The 19,224-nt window shown below is 41.1% G+C and overlaps 1 protein-coding gene across 1 annotated transcript in view; it reads right to left on the bottom strand.

Moving 5' to 3' along the window:
• Positions 1 to 19,224, bottom strand: part of MYBPC1 (myosin binding protein C1) — a 192,367-nt gene that overhangs the window by 17,517 nt on the left and 155,626 nt on the right. Inside the window, exons 19-28 of the mRNA XM_073335999.1 lie at positions 18,632 to 18,738; positions 17,479 to 17,612; positions 15,963 to 16,122; positions 14,911 to 15,015; positions 14,053 to 14,241; positions 11,957 to 12,091; positions 6,021 to 6,188; positions 4,632 to 4,720; positions 3,307 to 3,502; positions 2,163 to 2,302 (exon numbers count right to left, since the gene is read on the bottom strand). Coding sequence (XP_073192100.1) covers positions 2,163 to 2,302; positions 3,307 to 3,502; positions 4,632 to 4,720; positions 6,021 to 6,188; positions 11,957 to 12,091; positions 14,053 to 14,241; positions 14,911 to 15,015; positions 15,963 to 16,122; positions 17,479 to 17,612; positions 18,632 to 18,738 — 1,423 coding nt within the window. The remainder of the gene's footprint in view (positions 1 to 2,162; positions 2,303 to 3,306; positions 3,503 to 4,631; positions 4,721 to 6,020; positions 6,189 to 11,956; positions 12,092 to 14,052; positions 14,242 to 14,910; positions 15,016 to 15,962; positions 16,123 to 17,478; positions 17,613 to 18,631; positions 18,739 to 19,224) is intronic.

Raw genomic sequence — 19,224 nt, 5'->3', positions numbered from 1 at the left:
GAGGAGCAGTGCATACTGCCCAAACTACAGACACTCGATCAGCACGGTGACTGGATCTTAGAGGCTCTTTTCTTTAGCAGTAGCAACAGTACAGTCTAAGGAGAGCAGTGTGTAAAGCTCACCCAGCCAGACTCATGCGACTGGAAGAGGCCAGGTCTCCCATGGCAGTAGCCACGAGGTAATTTATTTGATAAAAATATGACTTCCTATTCATTCTTGATTTAATTTTGAGAAATCATGTGTAAATAAGGGACACTGACACAGTGCAACAAACAGCTAAAAAACCCTGTTTGTTAAATTAGTTTTTGAGGCAGTTCCTGGGACAAAGTTACAGGACAGAAATAAGCATTCAATGTATGGCATGTGGGTTGTTGTTTTTTCTGTAACAAAGTCCTGTGGATGTGATTTCATCAGCTCCGAATTCCTGTGATTTCTGGCACAACACTCATCTCTTGGGCAGTATTATATACTCCAGTGCATACTGCTTCAGGCATCTATCTGCATAGCTCTCAAGAGACCCATGTTTAGATGAAAGGCATCTCTTTAAATACCAAATTTAAATTTGATCTTGGTACACAATATCCACCTAGTGAGATCAGCAAGTCTAATGCTAAAAATATTATTCACGTACAGCAGAATCTGACCATGAAAATGCTCTCTCTTTTATTTATGCCACCCCTTCCAGATGTCTTCCTTTCTCACAGTATATATTTGTGTAAGTATCTTGTGCCAGAGTTTGTACTGATATGTATTAAACCTGCAGAGCCACATTATTTTAGACTTCCCAGTAATATAGCTCATAGCGCTCAGAAAGGGTCATCCACTTGAAAGAACTTGGGACTCCCTTTCTTCAGAGGCAACTGTTTTCAGAAAATATCCCTTTGGAAACAATCATTAACTAAAATCCCACTTGGTACTATTACAGGAAAATTCTTGTCACAGACAGCGTGGAGATAACATGGAATCACTGCCCTATGAGCAAAGAGTACACTTTGGACACTAGTTATTATTTTATTTTTTATTGCAGTAGCACCTAGAAGTCTGAACTAAGATGGGCCCCCATTGTGCTGGGCACTGTGTATGGATATAATCAGAGACAGGTCCTGGCCTGAACAGCTTATGATCTAAAGAAAGATGAAGGGTGGGAGGGGGAATAAAGTCACAGGGAGGTGAACTGACTGGTAAAAGGTCACACAGCAGGTCAGGATATTAGTATTCTTCTAATGCAAACTGGTTCATATCTCTTAGATTCACAATGTCCAAACTTGCAGTATCTATTAAATGTAGAAATCCAACCACTGTCTCTTACAGAGCTATAAAACAGGGGCTTGGTTGTGATATAATTACAATAATTAGCTCTCATATAGCACTTTTCATCTGTAAATCTTAAAGCACTTTACATATTGGGTAAGTATCAGTATCCCAATCTGTAAAATAGGGTTAATGATACTTACCTAATTTGTGAAGTGTAGTACAGAGAAGTGAAGGGATTTGCCCCAGGTCACCAAGCAGGCCAGTGACAGCTGGGAATAGAACTCAGATCTCCTAACCATCTAGTGGACTACCTGCGGGGCCACACTGCCTCCAAAATGAGCATTTGGGATTTTGATTCTCTATTTCCAGAGGGAACAAAACAGAATTATTATTTCTCTGAGCTCCCTGCAAACTCTGAGGGGTTTAGACAAATGAGATTCCGAGCTACTCCCACCCGTCCCCCTCACTTGCACCATCTCTAATCTGTGCTTTGCATAATGACAGGTTTCAGAGTAGCAGCTGTGTTAGTTTGTATTCGCAAAAAGAAAAGGAGGACTTGTGGCACCTTAGAGACTAACCAATTTATTTGAGCATAAGCTGCTGTAGCTCACAGAAGCTTATGCTCAAATAAATTTGTTAGTGCCTAAGGTGCCACAAGTCCTCCTTTTCTTATCTCTAATCTGAACACAGATTTGTAAATACACGTTTTCATTTATAAACTTCGAGTACTGTGGACACTGGGATTTTCTGATGAACTTTTGAGATTTTCTGAGTAGTGTTGTGGTTCTGTAATGATCCAATGCCTCAATCATTGACATTTGTCCATGTAAATAGGGCTTTCTATATTTAAAAGAAAGAACGTGGTGACTGTTGGATTTAAACTGAGTCAAGCATATTTTATAACTTACCATGCTCTTCTTGTCCGCTTTTTGAATCGTGTACCCAGTAATGGCAGCGTTACCATCATCCTTTGGTGGCTGCCAGGCTAAAGCAACATTCTCTCCCCAAACATCCTCAATCTTTACAACATGTGGTGGGCCAGGGCGATCTGTAATGATGATATGGCACGGTCATCTTTCCATTATGCCTGCTCTCTGTTTCTCTCTCTCTCAGATATGATATATCTCTATCTCTATCTATATCTAGATAGCTGTAGATATATATCTTACACATACAAAACAATGCTAAAAGAAGACTACAAAGTCAAGCACCCAAAATTTAGGAAATGCCAGAATTTAAGTTGCCTGTGCAACCTTTAATTTGACTCCACTGTGCACATGTGTTATGATACAGTTTTCAGTTACACAATCACCTACTATTTTTGCAAAGATATAAGCAAATGAAAACTTGATCTTATAATGGGAAGTCTCAGGCAAGCTTAAGTATAGACTGTGTTACCAGCTTCACCTAAAAGATATAGATAGATAGTGTATGAGATTTCCCAGGTGTCTCTCTTTTTTCCATCATAAGGCTTTTTTGGGGGGAGAGATAGCTCAGTGGTTTGAGCATTGGCCTGCTAAACCCAGGGTTGTGAGTTCAATCCTTGAGGGGGCCATTTAGGGATCTGGGGCAAAAATTGGGGATCAGTCCTGCTTTGAGCAGGAGGTTGGACTAGATGACCTCCTGAGGTCCCTTCCAACCCTGATATTCTATGATTCTAACACTGATGGTCTCTTCCAAGTCATGTTTGTGAGAAACTAACTCTTGCTGCAACAGAGCTGTATCAGATCTGACTGAGTGCCATCTTAACAGTAAAAAGCTTCAGTTTTTCTGACAAATATGGAACATAAAAATCCATTACAAACAGTGAAGTAGTGTAGGATTCTAGGGTGGGACTGGAATGTTCAGGCTGGTACGGACGTTTTGTACAGAGGTCCCCAATTACACTATCTGAGGACCTCATTCAGAATCTCTGGCCAAGTGAGCTGAAGTAGAGATGTACCATGGTACAGAGGAGGCTGTAACTGGAAATCTCATGTTTTCCAGCACACTGGTAACAAGTTTTTGGAGTCTGCTTTGCCAAAATACATTTTCTTATTTTTTTAAACATACCAACTACTTGAATATCTATTGTAGCTTTGTCCACCAGGTTTTCTACTTTCACTTTCAGGTCGTATTTTCCAGAGTGGCTCCTCTCTGCCTTTCGGATAAAGATGATGGTATCATTTTCACTGTTGCGGATGTTAATTTGATTCTTGTCTACGGAAGCGCCATTTTTCTTCCAAGATACCTTTGGCCTTGGTCTTCCCTGTAAAAAGCCATGGAACAACTGAAGTATGCTTCTGGGAGGAGAAAGAGGTGTTAGGCTGTCGCAAAGACAAAATAAAAGTCTTCTTGAACCAGAATGGTGGAAACTCTTTAAAGAAAAAGCAGATAACTCTAAACACAAGGCAATTCAGAGGCAGTCACATGTTCATATACTTGTTTTTTTCTGAACTTAATGGGCAATATTATTTTGTTTTCAGTGGTTCTCAGAAGCAGATGCCCTAAGAGAATCACAGTGTGATATCAATAGACACTAACTTGTTGATCATGCAATGTCACTACTGGGAGTTTGCTCTTCTAGAAACGAGAATTTCAGGAGTGCTGTCCAAATATGTTAACTTCAGTCCTTTCAGAGTATTTTGGCTGAGTGTATACACCACACAGTCGTACTTTTATTTACCAGGAGTAGCATTTCCTGTAGCATATATTGTGCCCGGCATCTGTCTATGTGCACAAAGGAAGGAGAAAGCATAAGGTCTGGACACAGTAGGGGTCCTTGCACTCAGCAGAACAAAGACTCTGCAGACAAGTGTTACTGGAACAGCTAGCCTCTGCAGAGGGTGTCAGATAAGGTCAGGCTATGGCCCTGCCTCCAGCCAGCAGAGCTAACCGGCTGGAGTAGAAAGTGCATGTTGCATCCTTGAAAGTTCTGGTTCAACAACTGTGCTTCCTAGGGGCTCTATGAGGCATTGTTGCACAAAGATTCTGCTGGGTTAGTGAAACTTCACATCACCCCCAAAGCAAGACAGAGAATAAATGTCACATTTCAGCTCTAGGCACCATATCTTATAATTGTCCGCCTATTGCAACTGCTCTGTGCTGTGCTAGTGATTATCTTGTGTGTAATGGCAGGTCTACATTGGAGATTATGGGTATTCTGTGGATAACAGACAACAGATCAGCACTGTTTGCTAGTTACAAAATTCAGTTTTCAGCTGAGCACAATCTGATTTCAGAAGGCACAGAAAGAGCCATCTGGCAGGTGTCCTGGCTGTCCAGGATTTAATTCTGCTTAAATTAGCTTCATGCCCCACCACAGTTGTATAACATGCAGTTCTAACAATCACAATATAAGAAAAATAAGCATTAATAACTGTGTCTTTGTTTCTTACCTGGAAAGGAACAACAAGATTCACAGCTTCTCCAACCCTTCGAATGTAGGTTTGTTTTAAGTGTCTTGGTAGACGAATCTTTGGAGGTTCTAAAAAAAAAAAAAAAAAAAGGCGTGTTTTTGTTTTTAACTGTGATATTGAATTTAACAATGTTGGTGAGCACCAACATTAGTAACATTAAAACCTATGGCCTACATTCCTCTGAAGTGAGATGTGAACTGGATGCCTCCACTTTTGGGTTCCCAACTTAAGACACCTTAAAGGGGCCCTATTTTTTAGAAAGTGCTGAGCGCACTGATAGGCTAATGGGTCGGTAGTGATGGACACCGTTAAAAATGATCAAACTATAAAAAAAGACGAAGGGCCAGACACAGCTCCTGCTAAAGCCCTTCTGTGCTACTCCAGTGGTTCAGAAGGTCTTTAAAACTGCACTACCTGGCCAGCTGAGGAGTCTCCCACCACAGGAAAGGGCCGTGGGAGTGTGTCAAATGTTCAGAGTGCTGCTACACTTTCATGATCCCTGCTTGATATATTGGCCCCATGCTAAACTGCTCTGATTTATGCTAAGACAAACCAGCCTCTGGCAGCCCCCTGGATTGGACACTTGCAAAGGCAATGTACAACTAACTACCTTTGGTCCCAGCTGGCTACAAAGATATTGGGGGGTAAATCACTTCACATGGTGCCAGGGCAGTTGTACAGATCCAATAGTGGACAACAAAGTGTGTATGAACGGACGGTCAAATTCAGCTTTATTAATAGCTCTCAAATTTCAAATCTTGCCCATGTGATCACTGGTCAGCAGCACAAGAAGGGAATGAGACTGAATGTAAGTGTAACCATGTCTTTCTGCATTACTGTTCTTTCCACTTTTTGAGGTGATGAAAAAGCAAATTGAAGTGATAGATGTGGCCTACTTTCACTACTGAGCCTGCAGCTTGTTCTATCCAGCATCAGTGTTGCCAATTCTTGCAATTTTATCAAGAGTCTCATCAGATTTGGTGTGCTATTTATTATTTTTTAAGCCCCAGCTCCTGGAGTCCTGTGAGTACATGAGAATCTCAACTTTCATTAAAAGAAAAAAGCAAACTTCTAGCCTTCTTGGCTGTAGAAAGAAGCTTAAAAACATGAAGCCTAAAGCTTCAAAAAAACGCAAACAAACCAGAAGGCAAAGAAAAACAACCCAAAATGTATTATTTCTAAGGCAATCTCATGATTTTTGAATGCTTGGAGTTTGCAGTATTGCATTGGCATGGTTTCAGCATGTGACTGTATGGCAGTGTTTCTGCAGTTTCCAACTGCAGGTGCTAGTCACAAGAAAGAGGAAGCATGAACGCTGAAAGTGTGTGTGTATTGGGGAGAGAAGAGAGAAACAGTGGTGTAGCTCACCTATCACTTCCTTGACTAGAATAGGTTGTGGGTGCAATCTAGGTTCACTGGGACCAGCAGCATTCACAGCTTTTACTCTCACGAAAATTCTGGAACCAGCTGGCAGGTCAGTGATGGTGTACCTTGTTTTGTCTGTCAGTTCGGGGTTAGCCACTAGCCATTCTTCCGCTGGGTTAGGAAAAAGAAAAAAGAGGGGGCAAAATTACAGAATTATACACATAATCACTTCTCCATCAAGAAAACTTATAGTATAGCCAAAAACTGCACAGAGACTGTTGCTGAGTAACGATTTTATTCTCTAATAATGCTATTATATGACATTGATTTGGATTAATACAGAGATAATAAGGAGGGAAATGTTTCTAAGGATACTCAGCATTATCTTTTTTAAAAAGTAAATACATGTGAACAGTAATTACAGGATGTAATTAAAGAAATCCATTAAAAGTCTGTTGATAAAAAACAAGGGCCTATAGAGTGTGGTTTTCAAAAGCACTCAGCATTGGCCTAACTCTGCTTCTGTTGAAGTCAATGAAGAATTTACCATTGACTTCAGTGGGAGCACAGTTAGACCAGCACTGAGTACTTTTTAAAATCACACCGGTCGTGTATAGAGGATAGTAGCACATAATTAGCTATTTATGAAATGTCAGTTTTCCTATGGCTATTGCTTCATTTGGGAGACAGCATGGTTCATGGACAGGGCCTAGGATTAGCAATCTGAGTTCTATCCCCCAGCTCTGCCACTGACTGGCCATAGGTAGGACACCAAAGCTCTCTGTACCTCAGTCGTCCCATTTGTAAGATGAAGTTAGTGATATTTACTTACAATTGTAGAGTGTTCTGAGGTCTAAGTATGGACAGAAATGTTTTATATGATCTAACTGCATTCTATTGTTCGCTCTAATGCTAATTAATGAAGTATTTGTTATTTAGCTGCTTTAGAATTTTAACAAATAGGGCTGCCATGAAAAACAGACTCTCTGCTTATCACTTTACGAAATAAGGACAAGACTGATCAGAGTTCTTCAAATGATTCCAGTGTTCTCAGTTTTTTCATCTTGCTGTAATACGGTCACATATAATTCGTGGATCCATTGCAAAATTACATATTTTTAGAAAAGCCCAGGTTACATATGACACAGTTTCCCTCATCCCTCCCCTCCTGCCCTCCAAATTTGGATCACTTTAAGATCCCTAGCATTTTGACTAACAAGTCAGGAGTTTAACTTTGCTTATAAAGAAAAAAACACACCACTGTGGTATTGGCCGTCAAGACAAGTAAGTGCACTATTATAAGCTTTAGTGCACTGGACAATAACTGAAGAATATTGGATACATTTTTATAAGGATGGGACCCGCTCTTAGGAAGAGATTAAACACAGTTCTGTTTAAAAGAATTTCTTCCAACTAAACACAAGAGGGTTGGAGTTAGGGATTCAGTTTCCTGATCCTTTCCCCATCATCTGAATGCTCCTAGATATTTCTGTTGGTAAGTAAAGCTGCAGGTTCTGGAGGTTCATGGCCCCCAAAGTCAGTTAGGCTCTCAGAAATCTGTCTTGGTATGCGTAAGAAAGTTTTATAACCTTCATTGAATACTGTACCTTCCAGGTCATGAGTTGCCTCCACCAATTCATCACACAGATCTGCCGATATACCTTGTGAGAGTCCATCATTAAAATTAATCAGACACCCACTTTCACACAGGAGTATTGTCAGTGGTTAGCATTCCCTGTTAGTAGTTATGCATAGAGCTGTACTGCTCCCTGAAGATTCAGAGGAGGAACCTGTAGGGTGATCAGGGAGTTTGCAGGCAAAGTGCATGTGGGGTGAGGGACAGTCACCAGAATAAAGCTTGTATAAGTAGTACTCTTCCAGGTAAGCAGAGTAGTTTAATTGGTTTTGTCCATGGTTTACTAAGGCCAAGGCTCAATCCATAATGTGAGGTTGAAGAAGAATGAACCACACCTGACCCAAATAGGATAACTCAAGGAAGTTTTCGTTGTACTATCTTCTCTCTGCATCAGGTCCCCATTCTTCTTCATACCACTGCTTTGCTGTCTTCAGCCCTATCCCCTGGCCTGGGTGCTTTGTGCCTGAATCTCTCAATGAACTGGGAAGTGCATCCAGGTATTTAAACCCATGAGCATCAGGGCATTTGCCTCACTCCATTTGAGCATCCCTACAGTAAAACCTCTAGTGGCTCCAGAATGCGTTTTGGTCCCAGTTTGTGCTCAGGTGGGAACAGAAATGAGGCCCAATCATATCTGGATAAACAACTTGTCCCTCAAACTACATGTGGCACAACAGGACCTCTTCTTTGGGCCAGTTTTAACTTTGAAGGTGCGTGGGAGCTACTATTCAGGGTGATTATGGCCCTAGAGATGGCTAATGGGGAAGAAGAGATGCTCTTGAGGTGAGACAGAAGCAATTTTTTTTTGGATTGATCAGTCATGAAAAGGGGAAAGGAAAGAGAAAAAAGGAGAGTTTGAGGAGAGAAATGCAGAAAAAAGAGAGAAGGAAATATAGTACAAAAGGAGGGAATGGCAAGAAAGAGTATTGAGAGAGGGAGGACAAAGAAAAAGGGAAGGAATGAAAAAGACGTTTGAGAGAGGACAAATTTAACTAATGGGAAGGAAAGAAAGAAGAATAGCAGAGTGCAGGAATAAAAGTTAATTTAAAGTAACCCCTAAGGTTACAGCTGTCATGGCCATAGAATCATGGGCTCTGTAATTTCCACAATTTTAAAAAATCCATTATTTTGGTTCTGGTGCATGCTGGTGGGTGGATGTGATGGCAAGAATCTGAGCCAATTCCACTGAAAACCTTGTAAGCTGCCAAATTGCTAGCTTTCAAAATAGACCCAGGTCTAAGTGGTTGTACAGGTCCTGGGCAGGCCCTTTGTACAGGGATGAATTTCACCTGTAGTCAGCAAAAGCTCATTAACTAACCCTGAGATGACACAAAGAACTAGGTCAGTCCCTATATTACTGAGGTTTAATTCCTCCAGGAATTCCTCCCCACCAAGGAATAAAGGGGGAAAAAAGACCTTCCACCCCCTTTTTAAAGAAGAATCAAGTTGGATATTAAAGACTGGCTCTGGGGTAGGATCTCCTGGATTGAAACGTATTCCCTGTTATCACAGTGCAAGCCCAGTTCTAGATATTCATCCCAATGCTCCAATTCTGCGATAGATGTGGATGCAACCTTACAGCTACATGGGACCCACTGAAGCCAGTGAGTCTCTGAATGGCTACAGAGATCCATCTGTGTGGATCCAATTGCAGGATCAGGCCCTACACTTGGGAAATAAAGGTTTCTAGGGTACAAACCAATGCCTGTGACACCTGACACTTGTAATCTATATATTTCTATGATTTTCCCCCTTCTCCCTATTACCACCCTATGATTTTTTGTAAAAAATTTGATGATTAAAAATACTCTAATAATCACACATTCAAGGGCAAGAAAGAGACAACATACTATTGAAGGGATAAAGAAGCGGGCTAGAAAGGCAGAATCAGACAGATGAAAGATACAGTCATAAAGGACCCTGACATTCAAAAGAATTATTAAACATTATAGAAAAATTAGTCCGAGGGACAACAGACGCTGGAAAAGACTGAAGAGAACAGTGTAAGAAAGAAAAAGGGATACACAGTAAGTTAAATATCTATTTATTTGTATTTTCTATAAAGCTTGCTTCCTAAATGTTATGATAAAATATATACATACATAATTTTGATTGTGTATATATAAATGTATATGTATATATGTGAGGCATATATAGATATATACAAACACACACAAAAATCTATGTAAAATACATTGTAATCATTGTATTTTATCTGAGGTGGGTAACACCAAAATGACAGATTCAACAGTCATTTTGTTGTATCTTCTTATGTTTTAAACCTATCTGAAAGAAAAAAAGTAAAGAATTTGCTCTGTTCGACAGGTATACAAGGATCTTTGGTCTCCTACCACTTTAAATGTATATTTGGAAAATCCCTCTCAATACTATCCCTGGTATTATCATAAATAGTATATTTAGCCTCTTATCTGATTAGAGAAAATTCCTCGTGCTGTTCTGCAATGAGCTACATAGTACTGAGACCTTATGGCCATATTATATCCCTGATTTTTCTCTTTTTGCCCAACACTTCTATTGACTTCAGTGGGAACTATGTGTGCAGAACAAGGGCATAATGTACGGCAGCTCTTAGATTCATTAAGTCGTCAGTTGCCTTCTTAGTACAGTGTTTTCTACAGGGTTTATTAATAACATCCATGCCTGTGCATTTGAAATATCATAGGAAAATATGAATGTATCATGTATGTGCTTCATTTGGATCTAGTACTTCATGTTTCCTCTTTCCAGACCTTCTCCCATCTCCCTCCCTCCATACATGAAGGAAAACCCTTCCTACCGTTCCAGTTGTGTTTACCTTTATGTCAACTGCTCAGTACCTCTGAGCTTCTTCAATTTTCTTTCCTGCTCCTTAAGGATTTTCAGCCCACTCCTACAAGGTGCTGAGGGCTTCCTCAGAGATGCTGACAACCCTTTGCTCCCATTGACTTGACTGAGATTTAAAGGCACTCAGTACCATGCAGGATCTGGCTGATTTTCTGCTCTATTTTTTCCACTGGGGTGTTTAAATCCCAAAAAGCTTTCCTGTTGTGGGTCATATGTTCTATCCTGTACAGCTCTTGCCTTCAGGCTGAATCCTACAGACTTTCCCCATGAAAAACTCCTGTTGATTTAAATGCACAAACTGGCGTTCATTTGTAGAGAATTGTGTAATATGGTTATACTAGTCCTTAGATGTACAGCATAGATAACATCGCAAGTGGTTAAAATGAACTAAACTGCACCACTGTTCATCAAAATTTGCATTTCTCTGGCAGACTCATTCCCCTGGATGCCCCAGAAATAGTCATCTTGGACGCCCACAATGACTGGAGTTTGCTTATTCCACTGTGTCAAGTTTTGCTTACCCATTCCAGATGTCACCAGCCTTCGTTGCTTTCTGCCCCCAGATTCCATTTCTATGTCCACTCAGAAGAAAGTTTCTGCTAAGTATGTAACTGGGAAACACTGAGGTTTTGCTATTTGATCACTTTACACAGTGAAACTGCCGGTTGTATGATATATATTGTTTGCACTTCTCTGTCTCCCTTTATTTTCCTCCGCTCATTTAATTTTCTCTCCCCCTTTTCCACCTTTACATTCCTCCTATCCTCCTATATGCCTCTAAATCGGAATGAAAAATCCTGTACGTGAACTCTCCCAAATACAAGGGGCATTCAAATCCAAATCTGAATTTTGTGGCTTGGACCACTTCTATTTGATATCATACCACAGCCACAGGGCTGTCTGTCCTCTGTATGTGAAACTGGTACTCGAGGAAGCCACTATTGATTCCAAACACAGAGAAAGCCTTTTGTTAGTATTTTGAACAGATTTAAGATACCAGATGTAGACTCTCCAAGCTCCTATGTGACTGGACTTTAATCCAAAACACGTCAAAATGTGGTTCTCCAGTTTTCTCCAACTGCCAATTAGGAAGTTCATTTGTCCTGCTTTTCCTTTTCCCCCATCCATCCAAATATTTAATCTCTCTGATATAGCCAGATTTCATGTCCTCAGGGAGCAAGCTGTGGAAGCCCCTGAACAATGAACTCTTGCACATCAGCACAGTGCACTGCCCCCCAAGTCACTAGACTAACCGGATGTTGTTTTGCAATGCCAGATCAAATGTAGGAACGGATAGGTGTGCAGTAGCTAGAAAGGAGCCTGGATGAAACCCCATAGCTTGAGAATTCTGGCTGGCTAACTTTTACCTCAAAGCAACAGTCAGCTCTCATGGAGAAAACGTGGGGCAAGTCTCACCTAGTTTAAGCACTAGGAGCATGCTATAGTTGTTGTCACTTACTTCCTTCAAAGCAGTACTCTATAACATAGCCGTCTAAACCTGCTGCTCCAATGTGATCTGGTGGCCGCCATTTCATTGTAACAGTGCTATCAGTTACTCCATCAACTGCCAGGAGAGTTGGTGGACTGGTGACAGCTAAAAATAAAGAAAACATTTGTATTAGCATTAAAGTGTGCACTTATGATATACAGCAAGCGGGAATCTTCTAATTGCTGCCCAAAGTGGCAAAACAGATTCTAGGGCATAGATACTGGAGAATTTAAGGCTTTATTTCTCACCTTTATGAAAGGTGTATGTTTTATTCTGTCCCATTAGAAATTAAGAAACACCTGCTCAGTAAATAAAATACTGGCCCTCCAGTAACTGCTCCCAGAACTTCCATTTACCAGGCTCTTCAGCACTGATGTATATTTGGATAGATGAGAAGATCCTCAGACCACAGTATTGTTACTCTCAGAAGAGGAGAGGTCACTCTTTCCCTATGCTCCCTAGGACTATGAGTGTCCTCTGTAAAAGGCAGCAAAACCCTACTGACTGAGGCGGATTAAGATTTATTGGGATCCTGGGCACAAAGAACATTTGGGCCCCCCACACCCTGGGGGCCTAGGGGTGCTGGAACTGGGGAAGGGGGTCAAGGCCTTCCACTTTTAACAGTGGGAGGGCTATGCCTGCCCACCTTTTAACATGGGCATAGTAGCATTGGGCAGGCACGAAGCAGTGCTGGAAGGGGCTGTGCTTCAAGGCAGGGGAGCTGATAAGTTGATAAGTGCTCCTGCTATGATGCGCAGACCCTTCTAGTGGAGCTAGACTCTTCCCAGTGCAAGGCTGAGGTGGGCCTTAGCCCCCCCCCCCTCCATAGGGCCTCCTCTTCCCCCTGGGCAGGGACAGGGACATGGACAGGGTCTGCTCTTGCCACGCTGGCCCTCACCCAGGGCAGGTGGAGGGTCTGAGGCTCCCCACTGTGTCCTGGCTCCCTGGGCAGTTCTTACCATGGCCCAGCTCTGGCTCTGGCCTGGCCAGGGGGTGGGCCCTTGGGGGGAAGTGAGGGAGCAGGGAGGAGCCACAGTTCCAGTGCCACTGGCCCCCCCATTTCTACAGAGGTTCCAGCATTCCTGCAAGGGCCCTCAAATTGGCTGGAGCCCCTGGGAATGGGCCCTGAGGGGGCCACCACTGCCTACTGACCTAGAGAATAAGGTACTGTGTGTACTACAGGGAAACTGTGTTTATCAGAATCATTTAAAAACATGTGTGTTTTCACAAAGGTGCCAGCATGGCTTTCTGGGACACTGTCCATCAGGTTTAACCAGGTTGGGGCTTACTAGGGTCGTGGTCCATGAATAGGGCTCTTAGGTGCTACAACATTACAGATAATACATAGTCGGGTATGCAAAACTATTTACAATGTGGTTAGTTTACCCTGGCTAAGAAAAGGTGTTGAAACCACGTTAGCTGTTCTGGGGAAAAGAAATGTGATTTCACTAACATGGTATGGTCAATGGAGCACAGGGCTGGAACCCAGGACCCCCTTAAGTCTGAATCCTAGCTCTGCTACCTAACTTACTGGATGATTTTGGCCAACTTAACTACTTTTCCCCAATTTTGCCATCTGTATAATGGAGTTGATACCAGTCAACTTACAATAGGTTGAGAGGATAATTTACTGTTTGCACAGGCTTTGGAAATGGCAAAGCACTACGCAAGTGCTAAGCATTATTACTAAAGGAGTAAGTGTGAAAGAAACTCAGATCTCCATATGGAGTTCATAGCACATGACACTGAGCCACTCAACGTGAAAATATTGACGTTTGATTTTTGGCCAATTTTAAAGATTAATTTCCAGGGCTTGGTTGCTTCCAGAATGGGAGATTCTTATAAGGAATACACAGAGGGACCAAGACTGTCACTGATCCTATTCTCTCATGAATTCTGTCTACTGTATGCCACTCGTGTGCTCTTCTGCGTAAAACATCCCCTTGCTTCACAAAAAGAAGACATTACAAGCAGAAAGTTAGGACTGTTGGATGTGGCTCTTTAAAATTTTATACACAAGCCAATGTTTTAAATGTGCAGATACTTCTATATTCTGGTTTACTCACCCAAGGGAACAAAAGCCTTTGAGGGCATACTTGGTTTGGAAATTCCTACTGCATTAACAGCAAATACACGGACCTCATAAGCAACACCTTCAATCATCTTCTTTGGTTCAAATGTTGTTTCTTTACACAGGTCAAAATTCAGTCTCATCCACCTGGAACTTTGTTTCTTTTTCCTTTCAATGAAATATCCTATTGAATAAACATAATTATGTAAACTTAAATAAAGGACCAGCATTTGTACAATCAGATACAAAGCCAAAATGAATGCCATCTTTTTGGCTGGCCAGTACCCTTTTCTGGCTACCACTCTACATTCCTTTCTGATCCTTGGGGTTTTGCTAACAGTTGCAAGTTAGGCTTTCTCCTCCAATTGCAACCATTTTTAAACGTAATATTATAACATCACAGTATTTAGCCCACGGTGATTAAGAGCCCAGGTCTACCAGCTTCTGAGCACCCCTGATGTCCATTTATTGTTGTATATTGGAAGCTGCTCAGCTAGACATGGATCTGTTCCCTAAGTCTGCTAACTCACAAAAAGAACAAAGTTTCAGAGTTTGGTGGTTTATGATAATACGCAAATTACTCACCCAACTCAGCCCTGTCAAAATAGTGATAATTTAATAACATTACAAGATGGTGAGGATAGTCTTCATGTCTCCAAGGATCTGTAACCCAGATATCCAAGAGAACACCTCTTATAGAGATTAACAGCCATATGATGCTTTTCCTGTGGATTTCCAAGAATTGAACTTTCCAGGACCAGAGGCTGAGCCATTTCAATTCAGGGTCCATTTCTTTGGAGTTCACTTCCCTTGACCGTACTCTGATATCACCAAACAAAAGAAAGGCACTTACCTAAAAGAGGAGACCCGCCATCAGAGGCTGGAGGTTCCCAGTTCATAAAACACCAGTCTTCACCCACCTCAGTCACGTTTGGTGCAAGAGGAGGGTCAGGAACATCTGTTGCAAACACAATAAACATATCTTAATTAGAAGAAAATGAACCTTAAAAAGTTTTTCTAAAATGAAGTAAAGGAGGACACAGAATACTGTAAAATAAACAAAATAAAAATAAAAATTCTTAAAGTGGAATCAGGCTTTTCCATGAGAGCGAGACTAAGAGCAGCTTTCAAAGACAGAATACATATGTCACAATAACCAAGTCTGGAGGTCAAGAAGGTGTAGTTACTGTGACTAGATACATGGCGGGAAGAAAACGTCAGAATATGCTGGAAATGAAATCCTGTCCTGAGCACTATAGGAATGTGGGCTTCAATGTTTAGCTCAGGCGGTCAAAAAGAGCTCCCACTTTGTGAACCCTTTTGACTAATTTGGAGCAAACCTCTTCATAGAGAGGAAGGATGATCTGGTGGCTAGGGTACTATGCTGTGGCTTCTGAGACCCCAGTTCAGTTCCCTCCTCTGCCACAGGCTTTGTGTGTGAACTTGGGTGAGTCACTTATTTCTCTGTGCCTCAGTTCCCTCTCTGTAAAATGGTGATAAAACCTCACAGGGGAGTTGTGAAGATAAATACAGCAAAGGTAGTGAGGTGTGTGCCAAAACGCTATGGAAATGGGAGCCACATAAGTACCTTAAACAGATCATGAGGGTAGACAGCCACTGGACATAAGGTACTTCAGATGTTTCTTTCACCCTACAGCTGATAAGTCTATCTATAAGGCTCCAAAAAGGGTCCCTCTAGAAGGATGGGATCTGGAATGCCAAACACTGGAGTGGGTCACAAAACAGAGGAGCCCTAGGGCACCATAAGAGATATGAAAAACTCATATGGGAAAAAGAAACTGATTCTAGGGGGGGATTTCTTTAACAAGTATTTATTGAAAGTGAAGTAGATATGATAAAATCTGCCAGTTTGGTGTTGTGGCCTAGTGCATGAGAATGACTTACCAACCACCTTGATGTTGATATTAGCTGTGTCTTCTCCAGCCTCATTCTTTAGCATTATTTTGTAGACACCTGAGTCATCCCTCTCAGCTATATCAATTACCAAACAGCTGCTATCCGGATAAGTTTCTGCCCGTATTCTGCCACCAGTCTCTGTGATCCACTAGGAATCAAAATAAGGGGAGGGGAAACGTAGCATTTTCTGACTTGAGAACCAGAATGAACAAAAATCAAAACTAAAGTACACTACAGTACATTTAAAGGAAAGAAATCTGCAAAACAACTACAGGAACCATCTTGAGCTTTAAATGTAAAGCTCAAAGTTTCAACCACTTACTATAAATAAAATGACAACACAAATAAGGGATGGGTCAATCATGACTGGATCCTTTCAGAGACTCTTAGCTTTGACAGTACCATTAAAATTTACTAAGGAATACATAAGGATTTGACCATGTGGTTCTTACAGAAGTCAATGAGAACCATAGGTCCCTACCTCTGCATGCTGCATTGAAAATATGGAGGTGATAAATTTGGCTTCTTGGAACTATGTGGCCAGAGACAGATCTATGTGAAGTTTTGCATTGCATCACCATAAGGAGTTTGCCTGGCTCGTTGTTTCACTACAAACTTGAAACTCCAATAGTTGTCAAGAGGGTCATTAACATTTGCAAACATGGGCTAAGTTATGGCTTTTTGTCAAAACCTTGCAGTTTTACATAAATTATGCAAAAACCAGGTAAAGCATTGGTGGTTTGGACTGTTATGTTTAAATTTTCCGACTGCGTGAACCCCTGTGAAGCGGATGGCTTGAATCTGTGAACCAAAACCCATCAAAATAGAAACTGAAAGCATCAGAAGAGTAGGTTAATAAGGCAACTCACTTTAGAAATGCAATTCAAGTGCTATTTAAAATGTACTGAGTAGCTGCAGTTCAGCTAGTTTACAGGAAGAACAATTTCCTCAACTGCAGGAATTTGTAGGCCTGTGTTATGCAAACTAGACAATCATAATGGTTCCTTTTAGCCTTTTCCAGGAATCTATGAGAAGAGCAGTCTACATTCCAATAATAGCACATCTGATATGTTTGGCTCAGTTCTCCAAAGGAGCATGGAGATTGGGTTTTTCTGTCCAACAGAAACATGCACTTCAGCAGAGGAGAGGATTGCGCAGGCTACTCTACGCTGTGTCCGATTCATCCCTGCCCTTTATATTGTATGTACAGCAAGACCATTTCATCCAGCTGCATGATTTTAGCTATCCAACCCTTGTTTCAAAATAACACCAAATGGAAAACAACAACAATCCATAAATATATATAAAGCTTACTCTTCTCCTTGGAATCAGAATTATGGAGATACAATGTAGTTGAGCAAGTGTCTCCTCATTATCTTTTGCCAGGGTAAGGGCCATACAACTATTAAAACAGATTGACTCACTATGCTGAAAACTATTTTTGGTGAAAAAGGCCCTTCCCCAGATTACAGAAATACGCATATAGTAGCACCAGCTGTTATACCTTATCCCCTTTACTCCACATAACTTTTGGAGTCGGCTCTCCAGAGATTGGGATCTCCAGTCGTAGTTTGTTTCCTGCTACTACTGTCACCGTGTTATTGTCACCAAGACCTTCCAGGTGGAGCCTAGGAGGATCTGAAAATTCAGACATTGCCAAATTCATTATAGTCCTGCCACATTGAGAAGCACATTTGGGTAAGTACAATGACCTGGGCATAATTGTGCAATATAATGCAGAGAAACGTGGTCCAAAACACTCTAAGTTGGGTGCTTCCCTGATATTTTTAATATAGTTGAACCATCTTTTTTTTTTGGGGGGGGGGAAGACAACCAATCCTATTACCTTTCTTACACCACCCACCTCCAAACATTCTCCAAAGGCCCACAGCAAAGCCATTGATAGGTCACTGCCATTCTCTGTTGTTCTTAGCCTGTCTCCTCTCTCTCTGATACCTGTATTTTGTTATATATGGCTCTTGTAACATAACATTATATTAAAGATGTACAGTTTGACAAAGCCACCCCTAATATTCAATGGTTACTATTAATATTAGGATTCATAACCCAGCTAATAGGGCATTATTGAGGGGACAGTCACTGTGATGTTTTACTTTTCTTTGAAAAATTGGGTTCATTAACAAACCACGTATTTAACTGATTTAACATATCTTGGTGAATAAAATTAACCATAGATTGCTTAATGCACTTGGTATGTGGGGCAAAGTGCACCTGTACCACTATTCCTGTATCAAATCAGTTGACAAAACGTGTCAGAATTCAAATGGGATTGAAAGTCAAAACTTTGAAGAACATAACGCTGCATTCTGCTGTTGTAACGCACGCTACCTAGAGGCCCAGCAGCTAGTGTTTGAAGAAAACTCTTAAAACTTGCTTATTTTTAGGCTTAGAAATTCAGCAGGGGAATCTTTCTTGTGGCTTCAATGGTCTTTGGATCAGGCCCTCAAATCATAACCAGATCATGATTTCTAACTATTTCCCTTGTATTTTGCCTAAGTAAAAACTCAGGTTTGCTAATGGGAGATTGCATTTGTGTTCTGAAGAATTTCTGACCAAAATCTTGGATCTCTCACACAGCACTCACTTTCCACAGGTCAAAGAAAACTTTATAAACTATAGATGCGTCATGCACTTACCTATGACATGTACTCTGCATGGTATGTTAATTTTATAGGCATCTGGTACAAACATGTAATCACCTTCATCATCAACAATGGAGCTTCCTATAACCAACCTGTGGATTCTGTGAAAAATTAAAAAAGAAACCCATTTAAGTTATATTTTGTAGACTTTATGCAGATAAAAGGAAGAATTATTGTTACATCTCAAGTTATAAGTTCACCAGGTCTGCTCATTTGTGTCAGATTGCTGACTCTAAAAAAATCTTTGCTACTGTATGCTAAATAGTGTTTTAGCTGATTAAACTGTTGGTGATTAGAATTTGATTTTCTTGAGAAGGGCATCAAGGAAAGTAGGAATAGTTAGGGCTCTTAATGTTTTCCGTTTGATCATGGAAATGGAAAACTACAGGGAGTGTAATCTGTTTTACTCAGGTGTGTTGAGCCACTGCCTATAGGTTGCAATTAGATCTCTATGAAAAAATTTGATGCCCCTTTCCCAGGAACTAGGCCTTATTTTTGTTGGTCCTTCCTTGTGACTCTACTGTTTCTGTCCCTGGAACAGAGTGGCAGGGGAGTAAGCAAGGCACGCTGCTCTCTATCCTATGCCT

Source organism: Lepidochelys kempii, chromosome 1, assembly GCF_965140285.1.
Source record: "Lepidochelys kempii isolate rLepKem1 chromosome 1, rLepKem1.hap1, whole genome shotgun sequence".
Lineage (NCBI taxonomy): Eukaryota > Metazoa > Chordata > Testudines > Cheloniidae > Lepidochelys > Lepidochelys kempii.
This window is presented reverse-complemented; position numbering and strand designations above follow the sequence as displayed.